The sequence below is a fragment of the Mustelus asterias genome, chromosome 13 (assembly GCF_964213995.1).
Source record: "Mustelus asterias chromosome 13, sMusAst1.hap1.1, whole genome shotgun sequence".
Taxonomy (NCBI): Eukaryota; Metazoa; Chordata; class Chondrichthyes; order Carcharhiniformes; family Triakidae; genus Mustelus; species Mustelus asterias.
Genome location: NC_135813.1, coordinates 1,018,250 through 1,037,424, shown reverse-complemented (window position 1 = coordinate 1,037,424; position 19,175 = coordinate 1,018,250). Strand labels below are relative to the sequence as shown.

General features: G+C 49.7%; 1 protein-coding gene across 4 annotated transcripts in view; it reads left to right on the top strand.

Annotated features, from left to right (window-relative positions):
* The window catches only part of vav2 (vav 2 guanine nucleotide exchange factor), a 230,026-nt gene that overhangs the window by 146,214 nt on the left and 64,637 nt on the right, over positions 1–19,175 (top strand). For all 4 annotated transcript variants that reach the window (XR_013499320.1, XM_078226123.1, XM_078226125.1 and 1 more), the window contains exons 11-14: positions 359–427; positions 14,287–14,373; positions 15,521–15,606; positions 17,401–17,533. Coding sequence is in view for 3 of the 4 variants with exons in the window: in XM_078226123.1 (XP_078082249.1) it covers positions 359–427; positions 14,287–14,373; positions 15,521–15,606; positions 17,401–17,533 (375 nt within the window). In the remaining variant the exon portion in view is untranslated. The remainder of the gene's footprint in view (positions 1–358; positions 428–14,286; positions 14,374–15,520; positions 15,607–17,400; positions 17,534–19,175) is intronic.

Sequence of the window (19,175 nt, the reverse complement as noted above, 5' to 3'; positions counted from 1 at the left end):
TGAGGGAGGGGGTCTGGGTGAGGGAGTGGGTGGGGGGTTGGGGAGGGGGAAGGGGGGAGGGGGAGGGCGTCGGGAGTGGGGGAGTGGGTCGGGGATGAGGGAGGGGGTCTGGGTGAGGGAGTGGGTTGGGAGTCGGGGTGAGGGAGTGGGTCGGGGTCGGGGGTCGCAGTCTCACTGTTGCTAAGCAACAGCCTCTGTGTTACTGGGAATAACTTGACACTCGGCCGTGCTGAAATCCAGGATACTCCGTCTGAAATCTGCGCTGTTTCCAGATTGAACGGAAAGGTCTCAGTCTGGTGATTTGGTGTCGCTCCGAGCGATGGTTTACAGCTCAGAATGTGTCTGCTTTCACCCCCAGGAGTTGCTGAGTCACTCGAGTGATCGCCCTGAGAAACAGCAGCTGAAGGAGGCCCTGGAGGCCATGCAGGTGAGGGTGGAGGTCCTCGTGCGAGGGGTCCCCGTGCAAGGGGGCCCGATGCCAAACACTTTGCGATGGTGCAGACTAGATTCCCAGATTTACTTTTCATTCCTGTTCACATTCCCGATCTCTGTAATATCCAGACACTTGGAGAGTCTCCCGTCCTCAGCTGCTCTCTCTACCTCTCACTGATTCCCCTTTTGAAGCTCCTTCAAGCTGTTTGCCGTATTGACTGATTCACTTCACTTCAGTGAGACATCAGTGTGAAATATTACTTTCTTTTATAAATACTTTGGTGATAGAACAGGGAAGTGTCAGCAAAAAGCCGCCAGATTTGTATCTTGGCATTTTGATGGTTTTAGGATTTCAGTTTTTTTCACTAAGGCTGACAGGTGATTCAGTCAGTAAATGCCACTCACTCACTAACTACTCGCCTTCTCGCTCGCTCGCTCACTCACTCATATACACTCACTCACTCACTCACTAACTACTCGCCTTCTCGCTCGCTCGCTCACTCACTCATATACACTCACTCACTCACTCATATACACTCACTCACTCACTCACTAACTACTCGCCTTCTCGCTCGCTCGCTCACTCACTCATATACACTCACTCACTCACTCATATACACTCACTCACTCACTCATATACACTCGCTCACTCACTCATATACACTCATTCACTCACTCATATACACTCACTCACTCACTAACTACTCGCCTTCTCGCTCGCTCGCTCACTCACTCATATACACTCACTCACTCACTCATATACACTCACTCACTCACTCACTAACTACTCGCCTTCTCGCTCGCTCGCTCACTCACTCATATACACTCACTCACTCACTCACTAACTACTCGCCTTCTCGCTCGCTCGCTCACTCACTCACTCATATACACTCACTCACTCACTCACTAACTACTCGCCTTCTCGCTCGCTCGCTCACTCACTCATATACACTCACTCACTCACTCATATACACTCACTCACTCACTCACTAACTACTCGCCTTCTCGCTCGCTCGCTCACTCACTCATATACACTCACTCACTCACTCATATACACTCACTCACTCACTCATATACACTCGCTCACTCACTCATATACACTCATTCACTCACTCATATACACTCACTCACTCACTAACTACTCGCCTTCTCGCTCGCTCGCTCACTCACTCATATACACTCACTCACTCACTCATATACACTCACTCACTCACTCACTAACTACTCGCCTTCTCGCTCACTCGCTCACTCACTCATATACACTCACTCACTCACTCATATACACTCACTCACTCACTAACTACTCGCCTTCTCGCTCGCTCGCTCACTCACTCATATACACTCACTCACTCACTAACTACTCGCCTTCTCGCTCACTCGCTCACTCACTCATATACACTCACTCACTCACTCATATACACTCACTCACTCACTAACTACTCGCCTTCTCGCTCGCTCGCTCACTCATATACACTCACTCATTCACTAACTACTCGCCTTCTCGCTCACTCGCTCACTCACTCATATACACTCACTCACTCACTCATATACACTCACTCACTCACTAACTACTCGCCTTCTCGCTCGCTCGCTCATTCACTCATATACACTCACTCACTCACTCATATACACTCACTCACTCACTCATATACACTCACTCACTTGCTCACTCACTCATATACACTCACTCACTCACTCATATACACTCACTCACTCACTCATATACACTCACTCACTCACTCACTCATATACACTCACTCACTCACTGACTGACTAACTACTCGCCTTCTCGCTCGCTCGCTCACTCACTCACTCACTCATATACACTCACTCACTCATATACACTCACTCACTCACTCACATACACTCACTCACTCACTCACATACACTCACTCACTCATATTCACTCACTCACTCACTGACTAACTACTCGCCTTCTCGCTCACTCGCTCGCTCGCTCACTCACTCACTCACTCATATACACTCACTCACTCATATACACTCACTCACTCACTCATATACACTCACTCACTCACTCATATACACTCACTCACTCGCTCACTCACTCACTCACTCATATACACTCACTCACTCACTCATATACACTCTCATATACACATTCACTCACTCGCTCACTCACTCACTCATATACACTCACTCACTGACTGACTAACTACTCGCCTTCTCGCTCGCTCGCTCACTCACTCACTCACTCATATACACTCACTCACTGACTGACTAACTACTCGCCTTCTCGCTCACTCGCTCGCTCGCTCACTCACTCACTCACTCATATACACTCACTCACTCACTCACTCACTGACTAACTACTCGCCTTCTCGCTCGCTCACTCACTCACTCATATACACTCACTCACTCACTCACTCGCTCACTCACTCATATACACTCACTCACTCACTCACTCACTCACTCATATACACACTCACTCACTCACTGACTGACTGACTGACTGACTCACTCACTCACTAACTACTCGCCTTCTCGCTCACTCACTCACTCACTCACTCACTCATATACACACTCACTCACTCACTAACTACTCGCCTTCTCGCTCACTCACTCACTCACTCACTCATATACACACTCTCAGAATAACACAGGTACATATATACTCACATACACATGGGCACATACATATATAACACATGCACACAGAGACACATACACATGCACAGGGCGGCACGGTTGCACAGTGGTTAGTGCTGCTGCCTCACCGCATCATGGATCCAGGTTTGATTCCCGTCTTGGGTGACTGTCTGTGTGGAATCTGTGCGTTCTCCCCGTGTCTGTGTGGGTTTCCTCTGGGTGCCCTGGTCTCCTCCCAAAGTCCAGAAAACGTGCTGGTTAGGGTGCATTGGCCACGCTAAATTCTCCCTCAGTGTACCCGAACAGGCACCGGAGTGTGGTAATTAGGGGATTTTCACAGTAACTTCATTGTCGTGTTAGTGTAAGCCTACTTGTGACTAATAAATAAAAACTTTTAAAAATAAATAAACTTATGTACACACGCACAACTCACATACACATTAGCACACTCACTCACTCACTGACTAACTACTCGCCTTCTCGCTCGCTCACTCACTCACTCACTCACTCACTCATATACACTCACTCACTCACTCACTGACTAACTACTCGCCTTCTCGCTCGCTTGCTCACTCACTCACTCATATACACTCACTCACTCACTCACTGACTAACTACTCGCCTTCTCGCTCGCTCGCTCACTCACTCACTCACTCATATACACTCACTCACTCACTCACTGACTAACTACTCGCCTTCTCGCTCGCTCGCTCACTCACTCACTCACTCACTCATATACACTCACTCACTCACTCACTGACTAACTACTCGCCTTCTCGCTCGCTCGCTCACTCACTCACTCACTCATATACACTCACTCACTCACTCACTGACTAACTACTCGCCTTCTCGCTCGCTCGCTCACTCACTCACTCACTCATATACACTCACTCACTCACTCACTGACTAACTACTCGCCTTCTCGCTCGCTCACTCACTCACTCACTCATATACACTCACTCACTCACTCATATACACACTCACTCACTCATATACACTCACTCATATACACTCACTCACTCACTCACTGACTAACTACTCGCCTTCTCGCTCGCTCGCTCACTCACTCATATACACTCACTCACTCACTGACTAACTACTCGCCTTCTCGCTCGCTCGCTCACTCACTCACTCATATACACTCACTCACTCATATACACTCACTCACTCACTCATATACACTCACTCATATACACTCACTCACTCACTCATATACACACTCACTCACTCGCTCGCTCACTCACTCACTCACTCATATACACTCACTCACTCACTCACTGACTAACTACTCGCCTTCTCGCTCGCTCGCTCACTCACTCACTCATATACACTCACTCACTCACTCATATACACTCACTCACTCACTCATATACACTCACTCATATACACTCACTCACTCATATACACACTCACTCACTCACTCGCTCGCTCACTCACTCACTGACTAACTACTCGCCTTCTCGCTCGCTCGCTCACTCACTCATATACACTCACTCACTCACTCATATACACTCACTCACTCACTCATATACACTCACTCATATACACTCACTCACTCATATACACACTCACTCACTCGCTCGCTCACTCACTCACTCACTCATATACACTCACTCACTCATATACACTCACTCACTCATATACACTCACTCATATACACTCACTCACTCACTCATATACACACTCACTCACTCATATACACTCACTCACTCACTCATATACACTCACTCATATACACTCACTCACTCACTCACTCATATACACACTCACTCACTCGCTCACTCACTCACTCACTCACTCACTCATATACACTCACTCACTCATATACACTCACTCACTCAATCACTCATATACACTCACTCACTCACTCACACTCACTCACTCATATACACTCACTCACTCACTCATATACACTCACTCATATACACTCACTCACTCATATACACTCACTCATATACACTCACTCACTCACTCATATACACACTCACTCACTCGCTCGCTCACTCACTCACTCACTCACTCATATACACTCACTCACTCATATACACTCACTCACTCATATACACTCACTCATATACACTCACTCACTCACTCATATACACGCTCACTCACTCACTCATATACACTCACTCACTCATATACACTCACTCACTCGCTCGCTCACTCACTCACTCACTCACTCACTCACTCACTCACTCACTCATATACACTCACTCACTGACTGACTAACTACTAGGATTTGGGTACTTGGATCATTGGGACCTCTTTAGGGGCAGGTGTGACCTGTTTAAAAAAGACGGGTGGCACTTGAATCCCAGGGGTACCAATATCCTGGCGGGAAGGTTGGCTAAGGCTACTGGAGAGACTTTAAACTAGAAAGGTTGGGGGGAGGGAATCGAAATGAGGGGACTGAGAGCGAGGAGGTTAGCTCGCAAATAGATAAGGAATGTAAACAGGGTAAGAGGGAGGTTAGACGAGTGATGGAGAAGGGAAGTGCTCAGGCTGAAGGTCTGAGATGTGTCTATTTTAATGCCAGGAGTGTAGTGAATAAAGTGGATGAGCTTAGAGCGTGGATTGCTGCTTCGAATTGTGATGTGGTGGCCATTACGGAGACTTGGATGTCTCAGGGACAGGACTGGGTGCTTCAGGTGCCGGGTTTTAGATGTTTCAGGAAGGACAGGGAGGGAGGCAAGAGAGGGGGGGGGGGAGTGGCACTGTTGATCAGGGATAGTGTCACGGCTGTAGAGAAGGTGGACGCCGTGGAGGGATTGACTACAGAGTCTCTGTGGGTGGAGGTTAGGAACAGGAAGGGGTCGGTAACTTTGCTGGGTGTTTTCTATAGGCCGCCCAATAGTAACAGAGATGTTGAGGAGCAGATGGGGAAACAGATCCTGGAGAGATGTAGGAATAACAGAGTTGTCGTGATGGGAGATTTTAATTTCCCAAACATAGATTGGAATATCCCTAGGGCTAGGGGTTTGGATGGAGAGGAGTTTGTTAGGTGTGTCCAGGAGAGTTTCCTGACACAGTATGTGGATAAGCCTACTAGAGGAGAGGCTGTACTTGATCTGGTGCTGGCTAATGAACCTGGACAGGTGGAGGATCTCTCGGTGGGTGAGCATCTTGGGGATAGCGATCATAATTCTATCTCCTTCACGATAGCATTGGAAAGAGATAGGATCAGGCAGGCTAGGAAAGTGTTTCTCTGGAGTAAAGGGAAATACAGTGTCATCAGGGAGGAAATTAGACGGGTAAATTGGAAGGAGGCATTCTTGGGGAAAAGTACCGAAGGAAAGTGGAGGATTTTCAAGGAATGTTTGTCTGGAGCTCTGCATGACAACGTTCCGATGAGACAGGGGGGTGTTGGTAGGGTACGGGAACCGTGGTGCACGAAGGTTGTGATGAACCTGGTGAATAAGAAAAGAGAGGCGTACAGAAGGTTCAGAGAGCTAGGAGGTGTTAAGGATTTAGAGGAGTATACGGGATGTAGGAAGGAGCTTAAGAAGGAAATTAGGAGAGCGAGAAGGGGTCATGAGAAGACCTTGGCAGGTAAGATTAAGGAGAATCCCAAGGCTTTCTACAAATATGTCAAGAGTAAAAGGATGAGATGTGAAGGCATAGGACCCTTAAAAGGTGAAGGGGGAAAAGTTTGTGCGGAACCGTTAGAAATGGCGGAGGTGCTTAATGAATACTTTACCTCGGTATTCACGGTGGAAAGGGATCTGGGTGGTTGTACTGCTGGTTTGCGGTGGACAGAAAGGATCGAGCATGTGGACATAAAGAAAGAGGATGTGTTGGAACTATTGAATGGCATCAAGGTTGGTAAGTCGCCGGGATCGGATGGGATTTACCCCAGGTTACTGTGGGAGGCGAGGGAGGAGATTGCGGAGCCTTTGGCGATGATCTTTGCATCGTCGATGGAGACGGGAGAGGTTCCGGAGGATTGGAGGATTGCAGATGTGGTCCCTATATTCAAGAAAGGGAACAGGGACAGCCCGGGAAATTACCGACCGGTGAGTCTAACCTCAGTGGTTGGTAAGTTGATGGAGAGGATCCTGAGAGACAGGATTTATGATCATCTAGAGAAGTTTAGTATGATCAAAAGTAGTCAGCACGGCTTTGTCAAGGGCAGGTCGTGCCTTACGAGCCTGGTTGAGTTCTTTGAAAATGTGACCAAACACATTGACGAAGGAAGAGCGGTGGATGTGGTCTATATGGACTTCAGCAAGGCGTTCGATAAGGTCCCCCATGCAAGACTTCTTGAGAAAGTGAGAGGGCATGGGATCCAAGGGGCTGTTGCCTTGTGGATCCAGAACTGGCTTGCCTGCAGAAGGCAGAGAGTGGCTGTGGAGGGGTCTTTCTCTGCATGGAGGTCAGTGACCAGTGGAGTGCCCCAGGGATCTGTTCTGGGACCCTTGCTGTTTGTCATTTCCATAAATGACCTGGATGAGGAAGTGGAGGGATGGGTTGGTAAGTTTGCTGACGACACCAAGGTAGGTGGTGTTGTGGATAGTTTGGAGGGATGTCAGAAGTTGCAGCGAGACATAGATAGAATGCAAGACTGGGCGGAGAAGTGGCAGATGGACTTCAACCCGGATAAGTGTGTAGTGATCCATTTTGGCAGATCCAATGGGATGAAGCAGCAGTATAATATGAAGGGTACCATTCTTAGCAGTGTAGAGGATCAGAAGGACCTTGGGGTCTGGGTCCATAGGACTCTTAAATCGGCCTCGCAGGTGGAGGATGCGGTCAAGAAGGCGTACGGCGTACTAGCCTTCATTAATCGAGGGATTGAGTTTAGGAGTCGGGAGATAATGCTGCAGCTTTATAGGACCCTGGTTAGACCCCACTTGGAGTACTGCGCGCAGTTCTGGTCACCTCATTACAGGAAAGATGTTGAAGCCATTGAAAGGGTGCAGAGGAGATTTACAAGGATGTTGCCTGGATTGGGGGGCATGCCTTATGAGGACAGGTTGAGGGAGCTTGGTCTCTTCTCCCTGGAGAGACGAAGGATGAGAGGTGACCTGATAGAGGTTTACAAGACGTTGAGAGGTCTGGATAGGGTAGACTCTCAGAGGCTATTTCCAAGGGCTGAAATGGTTGCTACGAGAGGACACAGGTTTAAGGTGCTGGGGGGTAGGTACAGAGGAGATGTCAGGGGTAAGTTTTTCACTCAGAGGGTGGTGGGTGAGTGGAATCGGCTGACGTCGGTGGTGGTGGAGGCAAACTCGTTGGGGTCTTTTAAGAGACTTCTGGATGAGTACATGGGATTTAATGGGATTGAGTGCTATAGATAGGCCTAGAGGTAGGGATATGATCGGCGCAACTTGTGGGCCGAAGGGCCTGTTTGTGCTGTGGCTTTCTATGTTCTATGTTCACGCACCATTAGCACGCACCATTAGCACTCACCATTAGCACACACCATTAACATGCACAAATTAACACACATGTACTCACGCACTCTCACAACCGCAAACACCTGCACATTCTCATACACACAGATCCACATTTACACACATTCTGACAAGCAAAGACATTCTCATTCACGATACATATGTACACATTCTCTCTCACACATTCTCTCTCACACACATTCTCTAACACACACATTCACACACACACACATTCTCACACACACATTCTCACACACACACATTCTCTCACACACATTCACACACACACACATTCTCACACACACACATTCTCTCTCACACACATTCTCTCTCACACATTCTCTAACACACACATTCTCTCACACACATTCACACACACACACATTCTCACACACACATTCTCTCACACACACATTCTCACACACACACATTCTCACACACACACATTCTCACACACACACATTCTCTCACACACACATTCTCACACACACACATTCTCTCACACACATTCTCTCACACACATTCTCACACACACATTCTCTCACACACACACATTCTCACACACACACATTCTCACACACACACATTCTCACACACACACACATTCTCACACACACACATTCTCACACACACATTCTCACACACACATTCTCACACACACATTCTCACACACACATTCTCACACACACATTCTCACACACACATTCTCACACACACACATTCTCTCACACACACACATTCTCACACACACATTCTCTCACACACACACATTCTCATACACACATTCTCTCACACACACACACATTCTCACACACACACACATTCTCTCACACACACATTCTCTCTCACACACATTCTCTCTCACACACATTCTCTCACACACACATTCTCTCACACACACATTCTCACACACACACATTCTCACACACACACATTCTCACACACACACATTCTCTCACACAAATATTCTCACACACCCATTCTCACACACACATTCTCACACACACACATTCTCACACACACATTCTCTCACACAAATATTCTCACACACCCATTCTCACACACACATTCTCACACACACACACATTCTCACACACACATTCTCACACACACATTCTCACACACACATTCTCTCACACACACATTCTCACACACACATTCTCACACACACATTCTCACACACACATTCTCACACACACATTCTCACACACACATTCTCACACACACATTCTCACACACACATTCTCACACACACATTCTCACACACACACATTCTCTCACACACACACATTCTCACACACACATTCTCTCACACACACACATTCTCATACACACATTCTCTCACACACACACACATTCTCACACACACACACACATTCTCTCACACACACATTCTCTCTCACACACATTCTCTCACACACACATTCTCTCACACACACACATTCTCACACACACACATTCTCACACACACACATTCTCACACACACACATTCTCACACACACACATTCTCACACACACACATTCTCTCACACAAATATTCTCACACACCCATTCTCACACACACATTCTCACACACACATTCTCACACACACACATTCTCTCACACAAATATTCTCACACACCCATTCTCACACACACATTCTCACACACACACATTCTCACACACACATTCTCACACACACATTCTCTCACACACACATTCTCTCACACACATTCTCTCACACACACATTCTCACACACACATTCTCTCACACACATTCTCACACACACACATTCTCTCACACACATTCTCACACACACATTCTCACACACACATTCTCACACACACATTCTCACACACACATTCTCTCACACACACATTCTCACACACATACATTCTCTCACACACACATTCTCACACACACACATTCTCTCACACACATTCTCACACACACATTCTCACACACACATTCTCACACACACATTCTCACACACACATTCTCACACACACACATTCTCACACACACACATTCTCACACACACACATTCTCTCACACACACATTCTCTCACACACACATTCTCACACACACACATTCTCACACACACACATTCTCTCACACACACATTCTCTCACACACACATTCTCACACACACATTCTCACACACACATTCTCACACACACATTCTCTCACACACACATTCTCACACACACATTCTCTCACACACACACATTCTCTCACACACACACATTCTCACACACACATTCTCACACACCCAAGTTTTGGGTTCCATATCGGGTTTAGTTTTAGGTTCCGTATCGGGTTTAGTTTTGGGTTCAGTATCGGGTTTAGTTTTGGGTTCAGTATCAGGTTTAGTTTTGGGTTCAGTGTCTGGTTTAGTTTTGGGTTCAGTGTCTGGTTTAGTTTTGGGTTCAGTATCAGGTTTAGTTTTGGGTTCAGTGTCTGGTTTAGTTTTGGGTTCAGTATCTGGGTTTAGTTTTGGGTTCAGTGTCTGGTTTAGTTTTGGGTTCAGTATCTGGGTTTAGTTTTGGGTTCAGTGTCTGGTTTAGTTTTGGGTTCAGTATCGGGTTTAGTTTTGGGTTCAGTATCTGGGTTTAGTTTTGGGTTCAGTGTCTGGTTTAGTTTTGGGTTCAGTATCGGGTTTAGTTTTGGGTTCAGTATCTGGGTTTAGTTTTAGGTCCTGTTTCTGAAGCTCCTTACTTGTCTGCATGTTGAGTGAGTGTTGTCAGGTATTGTTCAGTGGGTCTTAGTGCAGTGTTTGTGGTCTTGTGTAGGTGAACTCTGTATTTATTACGTACAGCAATTATGTATGTATACATAGTGAAAGGTTTAAGCTGGAAGCTGTCTTCATGCTTGCTTGTGCACACAGCTCTGTTCCACACTGCACTGACCCTTTATAAGATCCAGGAGCAGGAGTAGGCCATCTGGCCCCTCGAGCCGGGTCCGCCATTCAATAAGATCATGGCTGATCTTTTCGTGGACTCAACTCCACTTACCCGCCCGCTCACCATAACCCTTAATTCCTCTACTGTTCACTCACATTACTTACTGTTCTACTCACTCACATCACAGTGTGGGTGTTACTGTTCTCAGTCCCACTGGCCCAAAAGTTAAAATTCTAAATTGGAGCAAGGCCAGTTTTGATGGTATCAGGCAGGAACTTTCAAAAGTTAATTGGGGGAGTCTGTGGGAAGGCAAAGGGATGTCTGGGAACTGGCAGACTTTCAAAAGTGTGTTAACCAGGGTTCAGGGTAAACACATCCCTCTTCGAGTAAAGGGCAAGGCTGGCAGAAGTAGGGAACCCTGGATGACTCGGGATATTGAGGCCCTGGTCAAGAAGAAGAAAGAGGCACATGACATGCATAGGCAGCTGGGATCAAGTGAATCCCTTGAAGAGTATAGGGGGTGTAGGAGTAGAGTTAAGAGAGAAATCAGAAGGGAAAAAAGGGGACACAAGATTGTTTTGGCAGATAAGGCAAAGGAGAATCCAAAGAGCTTGTACAAATACATAAAGGGCAAAAGAGTAACTAGGGAGAGAGTAGGGCCTCTTAAGGATCAACAAGGTCATCTATATGCAGATCCACAAGAGATGGGTGAGATCCTAAATGAATATTTCTCATCAGTATTTACTGTTGAGAAAAGCATGGATGTTAGGGAACTTGGGGAAATAAGTAGTGATGTCTTGAGGAGTGTACACATTACAGAGAAGGAGGTGCTGGAAGTCTTAAAGCGCATCAAGGTAGATAAATCCCCGGGACCTGATGAAGTGTATCCCAGGACATTGTGGGAGCCTAGGGAGGAAATTGCGGGTCCCCTAGCCGAGATATTTGAATCATCGATAGTCACAGGTGAGGTGCCTGAAGATTGGAGAGTGGCAAATGTTGTGCCTTTGTTTAAAAAGGGCTGCAGGAAAAAGCCTGGGAACTACAGACCAGTGAGTTATTGGAAGGTATTTTGAGCGACAGGATCTACAGGCATTTAGAGACGCAAGGACTGATTAAGGACAGTCAGCATGGCTTTGTGAGTGGAAAATAATGTCTCACAAATTTGATTGAGTTTTTTGAAGGGGTAACCAAGAAGGTAGATGAGGGCAGTGCAGTTGATGTTGTCTACATGGACTTTAGCAAGGCCTTTGACAAGGTACCGCATGGTAGGTTGTTGCATAAGGTTAAATCTCATGGGATCCAGGCTGAGGTATCTAAATGGATACAAAATTGGCTTCTTGACAGAAGCCAGAGGGTGGTTGCAGAGAGTTGTTTTTCAAACTGGAGGCCTCTAACCAGCAGTGTGCCTCAGGGATCAGTGCTGCGTCCACTGTTGTTTGTCATTTATATTAATGATTTGGATGAGAATATAGGAGGCATGGTTAGTAAGTTTGCAGATGACACTAAGACTGGTGGCATAGTGGACAGTGAAGAAAGTTATCTTCGATTGCAATGGGATCTTAATCAGTTGGGCCAGTGAGCTGACGAATGGCAGATGGAGTTTGATTTAGACAAATGCGAGGTGATGCATTTTGGTAGATTGAACCAGGGCAGGACTTACTCAGTTAATGGTAGGGTGTTGGGGAGAGTTACAGAACAAAGAGATCTAGGAGTACATGTTCATAACTCCTTGAAAGTGGAGTCACAGGTGGACAGAGTGGTGAAGAAGGCATTCAGCATGCTTGGTTTCATTGGTCAGAACATTGAATACAGGAATTGGGACGTCTTGTTGAAGTTGTACAAGACATTGGTAAGGCCACACTTGGAATACTGTGTGCAATTCTGGTCACCCTATTATAGAAAGGATATTATTAAACTAGAAAGAGTGCAGAAAAGATTTACCAGGATGCTAACGGGACTGGATGGATTGAGTTATAAGGAGAGGCTGGATAGACTGGGACTTTTTTCTCTGGAGCGTAGGAGGCTGAGGGGTGATCTTATAGAGGTCTATAAAATAATGAGGGGCACAGATCAGCTAGATAGTCAACATCTTTTCCCAAAGGTAGGGGAGTCTAAAACTAGAGGGCATAGGTTTAAGGTGAGAGGGGAGAGATACAAAAATGTCCAGAGAGGCAATTGTTTCACACAGAGGGTGGTGAGTGTCTGGGACAAGCTGCCAGAGGTAGTAGTAGAGGCGGGTATAATTTTGTCTTTTAAAATGCATTTAGATAATTACATGGGTACGATGGGTATAGAGGGATATGGGCCAAATGTGGGCAATTGGGATTAGTTTAGGGGTTTTTAAAAAAAGGGGCAGCATGGACACGTTGGGCCGAAGGGCCTGTTTCCATGCTGTAAATCTCTATGACTCTATGACTCTACCCTTTCTGTACTGCACGAGACACCGGATGAAGTTTGGGAAGCTGCATCATGGTCAAATATCCAGATGTTTGCTGCTGTATGTAAGCGGGAAATACGGGCCCCTGGGTAAGGTGCAGTAGGCTAGGTGCAAACCAAGCAGGGATAGCACTGAAGGAAAGGAATTGGAGAAAGATATTAACTGAGATATGGGGCAGAATTTTACAGTCTCACTCAGGCGAGACTGGAAATTCATGCCCGAGGTGACTGGAGATTTCCGTTGTCAGACCCTCACCGGCTCCGATTCCGTGGCGGGCGAGGTGATAGAGTTCCGGCCCTTGGGTGAGAGTTCAGTTAACACTGAGCCGATTCGCTGCAGTTACTCAGTGCAGGTCAATCAGATGTACAAGATTGCCATCTAGGCCTCAAGACTGGAACTGCAGTCCGATCACAATAACTCAGCAGCTGGAAACTGCCGGATTAAACAACAGAATATTGATGTGAAATAGTTTATGATTCAGTATCTTCCTGGGGAGAGCTGCTGAGGTTGGTGAGTGTGGTTTTATTGCAGGATTTGGCGATGTACATCAATGAAGTAAAAAGAGATAACGAGACCCTGAAGAAGATCTCAGAATTCCAATGCTCGATAGAGAATCTGGTGAGTGTGGAAACTGTGACAGCTCAGAGGCACGAGTATTCAATCAGCCACTGACCCCTCACTGACCCCAGATTGACTCCTCACTGACCCCGGACTGACCGCAGGCACTGACCCCTGATTGACCCCTCACTGACCCCAGATTGACCCCACACTGACCCCAGATTGACCCCTTGATGACCCTGGACTGACCGCGGGCACCGCCCCACTGACTGCAGACTGACCCCTCACTAACACAGGACTGACCCCGGACTGACCGTGGGCACCGCCCCTCACTGACCACAGACAGAGTTCAATGATTGGCCACTCCACGGCGTAAGGACCGTCCGATAGACAGTCTGCAGAGCAACTGTAGAAGTCAGGGGTGTCTGAGTGTCTGCAGGCGTGCTCTCGGTGTCTGTGGGGAGTTCAAGGGTCTGCGGGGGGGACGGTCTGGGAGTCTGTGAGGGGTCGAGGTTCTAGAGTGTCTGTGGTGGGTGGTCCAGGGCTTTGGGGGGTGGGGGGGGGTGGGGGGAGGTCTGCGGGAGGTCCGCGATTCTGGAGTGTTTGGTGGGTGAGCGGGGCTAGTCCGGTCTGTGGGGAGTCTGGGAGTCTACCGGGGAATCTGGGGGTCTGCGGGTGGTTGGAGGTGTCTGCGGGGGAGGACCAAGGATCTGCGGGGGATGGGGGGAACGTCAGGGAGTCTGCAGGGGGTCTGGACTGTCTGTGGGGGATGGTCCAGGAGTGTGCGGGGGGTGGGGGGTGGGGCAGGTGTCTGGGGGTCTGCAGTGGGTGTTTGGGGGGTGTCCGGGGATCTGCACTGGGTATTTGGGGAGGGTCTGCGGTATGCGTGTGGTCCGGGAGTCGCTGCGTGTGATCCGGGGGGGGCTGTGTGTGGTCCGGGGTGGGGGCTGCGTGTGTTCCGGGGGGCTGCGTGTGTTCCGGGGGGCTGCGTGTGTTCCGGGGGGCTGTGTGTGTTCCGGGGGGCTGCGTGTGGTCCAGTCGGGGGGCTCTGCGGAGCCGGTCCGGGCCTTTGCCGGGGCGGTTGGGGAGGATCTGCGGGTGGTCCAGGGGTCTGCAGGTGGTTGGGAGGGTCTGCGGGGGATCCGGGTGTCTGTGGGGGTGCTACAGTTGATGTTGGGTCTATGGCTAGCGTGCTTTCTTTTGACAGCACACATCACTGGTGAATTACGGGAGACCGAAGATCGATGGAGAATTGAAAGTGTGTTCCACGGTTAACAGAACAAAGCAGGATCGGTGTGTATGCCAGAAGTCAAAGGTCAGAGTGTTGAGATGCAGCAGGTTAAAGGTCGAGGTGTTGACCCGCTTGAAGCCGGGTTTGCCGTTTGTCCTGGCTGTTTTCTAATTGCTCAATTTTTGGAGCTGGGAACGGAATTTAAATTCCTCGGCTGGTTCCGAGTGCATCGTATAAAACACCTTCCAAACAGACAGACTTGGATTTCTAGACCACCAATCTCAGGATAGCCCATCAACCCATTCCCCAGTGATAGTCAGTGTGTGTGGGACCCGTACCCCAGTGAGAGTCAGTGTGTGTGGGACCCGTATCCCAGTGAGAGTCAGTGTGTGTGGAACCCGTACCCCAGTGAGAGTCAGTGTGTGTGGAACCCGTACCCCAGTGAGAGTCAGTGTGTGTGGGACCCGTACCCCAGTGAGAGTCAGTGTGTGTGGGACCCGTATCCCAGTGAGAGTCAGTGTGTGTGGAACCCGTACCCCAGTGAGAGTCAGTGTGTGTGGAACCCGTACCCCAGTGAGAGTCAGTGTGTGTGGGACCCGTACCCCAGTGAGAGTCAGTGTGTGTGGGACCCGTACCCCAGTGAGAGTCAGTGTGTGTGGAACCCGTACCCCAGTGAGAGTCAGTGTGTGTGGAACCCGTACCCCAGTGAGAGTCAGTGTGTGTGGAACCCGTGCCCCAGTGAGAGTCAGTGTGTGTGGAACCCGTACCCCAGTGAGAGTCAGTGTGTGTGGGACCCGTACCCCAGTGAGAGTCAGTGTGTGTGGGACCCGTATCCCAGTGAGAGTCAGTGTGTGTGGAACCCGTACCCCCAGTGAGAGTCAGTGTGTGTGGGACCCATACCCCAGTGAGAGTCAGTGTGTGTGGGACCCGAACCCCAGTGAGAGTCAGTGTGTGTGGAACCCGTACCCCAGTGAGAGTCAGTGTGTGTGGGACCCGTACCCCAGTGAGAGTCAGTGTGTGTGGAACCCGTACCCCAGTGAGAGTCAGTGTGTGTGAGACCTGTACCCCAGTGAGAGTCAGTGTGTGTGGGACCCGTACCCCAGTGAGAGTCAGTGTGTGTGGGACCCACACCCCAGTGAGAGTCAGTGTGTGTGGGACCCGTATCCCAGTGAGAGTCAGTGTGTGTGGAACCCGTGCCCCAGTGAGAGTCAGTGTGTGTGGAACCCGTACCCCAGTGAGAGTCAGTGTGTGTGGAACCCGTACCCCAGTGAGAGTCAGTGTGTGTGGGACCCGTACCCCAGTGAGAGTCAGTGTGTGTGGGACCCGTATCCCAGTGAGAGTCAGTGTGTGTGGAACCCGTACCCCAGTGAGAGTCAGTGTGTGTGGGACCCGAACCCCAGTGAGAGTCAGTGTGTGTGGAACCCGTACCCCAGTGAGAGTCAGTGTGTGTGGAACCCGTACCCCAGTGAGAGTCAGTGTGTGTGGAACCCGTACCCCAGTGAGAGTCAGTGTGTGTGAGACCTGTACCCCAGTGAGAGTCAGTGTGTGTGGGACCCGTACCCCAGTGAGAGTCAGTGTGTGTGGGACCCGTACCCCAGTGAGAGTCAGTGTGTGTGGGACCCGTACCCCAGTGAGAGTCAGTGTGTGTGGGACCCGTACCCCAGTGAGAGTCAGTGTGTGTGGGACCCGTACCCCAGTGAGAGTCAGTGTGTGTGGGACCCGTACCCCAGTGAGAGTCAGTGTGTGTGGGAATGTTGGGGGAAATTTTCCGCGGTGGGAATCTGGCAATAATCTGTTGTTTGTGTTCATGTTGCTGCTGAAGCTGTGATTTGTGGGAATGTTCTGGAATGTTCCAGGTACCTGTTCCTCTTCGATAAGGCGGTCATTGTGTGTAAAAGGAAAGGTTACAACTATGAACTGAAAGAGATGATTGATCTTCAGTCCCATAAAGTGACGGATGACCCGATGAATAACAAGGAATTGAGAAAGGTAACTGCCTGATTCGAACACAACTCAGGCTGCGGATATCAAACACCTCACATCAGCGTTTGTGAGAACCCAGCGCAGTGTGTCCGCAAAACGGTGCGGGGAGTGGGAGTGAGGGGGGCGGGAGGGCGGGTGGAGTGCGAGTGGGGGATTGTGAAGAAGAAGGTGTGAATAGGGGGTTACAATTGATGGGGCCACGAGTGCAAGTATCCGTCTCCTCCACATCGCCTCCCTCCCCCCCTGCTCTCCACCCGCCCCCCCCGCTCTCCCTTCCCCCCCCAGCTCTCCCCTCCTCCCCCTGCTCTCCCCTCCCCCCCGCTCTCCCCTCCCCCCTGCTCTCCCCTCCCCCCCACTCTCCCCTCCCCCCCGCTCTCCCTCCCCCCGCTCTCCCCTCTCCCTCCCCTCCCCTCCCTGCTCTCCCCTCCCCTCCCTGCTCTCCCCTCCCCCCTGCTCTCCCCTCCCCCCTGCTCCCCCCTCCCCCCTGCTCTCCCCTGCTCCCCCCTCCCCCCTGCTCCCCCCTCCCCCCTGCTCCCCCCCCGGTCTCCCCCACCCCCGGTCTCCCCCGCCCCTCCCCTTCCCCCGTCTCTCCTCTCCCCCTCTCTCCCCTTCCCTCGCCCCCTCTGTCCCCTCCCCCCTCTGATCTCTCCCCTCCCCTCCCCCGATCTCTCCCCTCCCCCGATCTCTCCCCTCCCCCGATCTCTCCCCTCCCCCGATCTCTCCCCTCCCCCGATCTCTCCCCTCCCCCGATCTCTCCCCTCCCCCAATCTCTCCCCTCCCCCGATCTCTCCCCCCCCCTCCCTCCCCTCCCCTCCCCTCCCCTCCCCTCCCCCCCTTCTCTCTCCCTCTCTAATTTCCCTGCTGGGGCGTTGCTGCTGCTGGGAGGTTCTGAGTGGCTGTAATCTGCTCCCTGGTTGATTCCAGTCTCTGGGAGCCGGTCAGAGTGAGTGAGAGACGCACAGAGTGGAGCCAATCGCACAGTCACACCTGTTTATTAACTCTGACTATCTGCTGATGTTGTCTCTGTTGTTCTTCCATGCCTCAGTCCCACGGGAAGATGTGAGTCCTCAATAGCTGCTCAGGAAATACTGTGAAAATCCTCTCGATAGTTTATGTTCCTGGTTACTAGTGTGCGTTTACAAAGAACAAAGAAAATTACAGCACAGGAACAGGCCCTTCGACCCTCCAAGCCTGCACCGACCATGCTGCCCGACTGAACTAAAACTCCCGACCCTTCCGGGGACCATATCCCTCTATTCCCATCCTATTCATGTACTTGTCAAGACATCCTTTAAAAGTCACTACCGTATCCACTTCCACTCCCTCCCCCGGCAGCGAGTTCCAGGCACCCACTACCCTCTGTGTAAAAGACTTGCCTCGTACATCTCCTTTTAATCTTGCCCCTCGCACCTTAAACCCATGCCCCCTAGTAATTGACTCTTCCACCCTGGGAAAAAGCTTCTGACTATCCACTCTGTCCATGCCTCTCATAATCTTGTAGACTTCTATCAGGTCTCCCCTCAATCTCCGTCGCTCCATTGAGAACAAACCAAGTTTCACCAACCTCTCCTCACAGCTAATGCCCTCCATACCAGGCAACATCCTGGTAAATCTTTTCTGTACCCTCTCCAAAGCCCCCTTTTCTGTA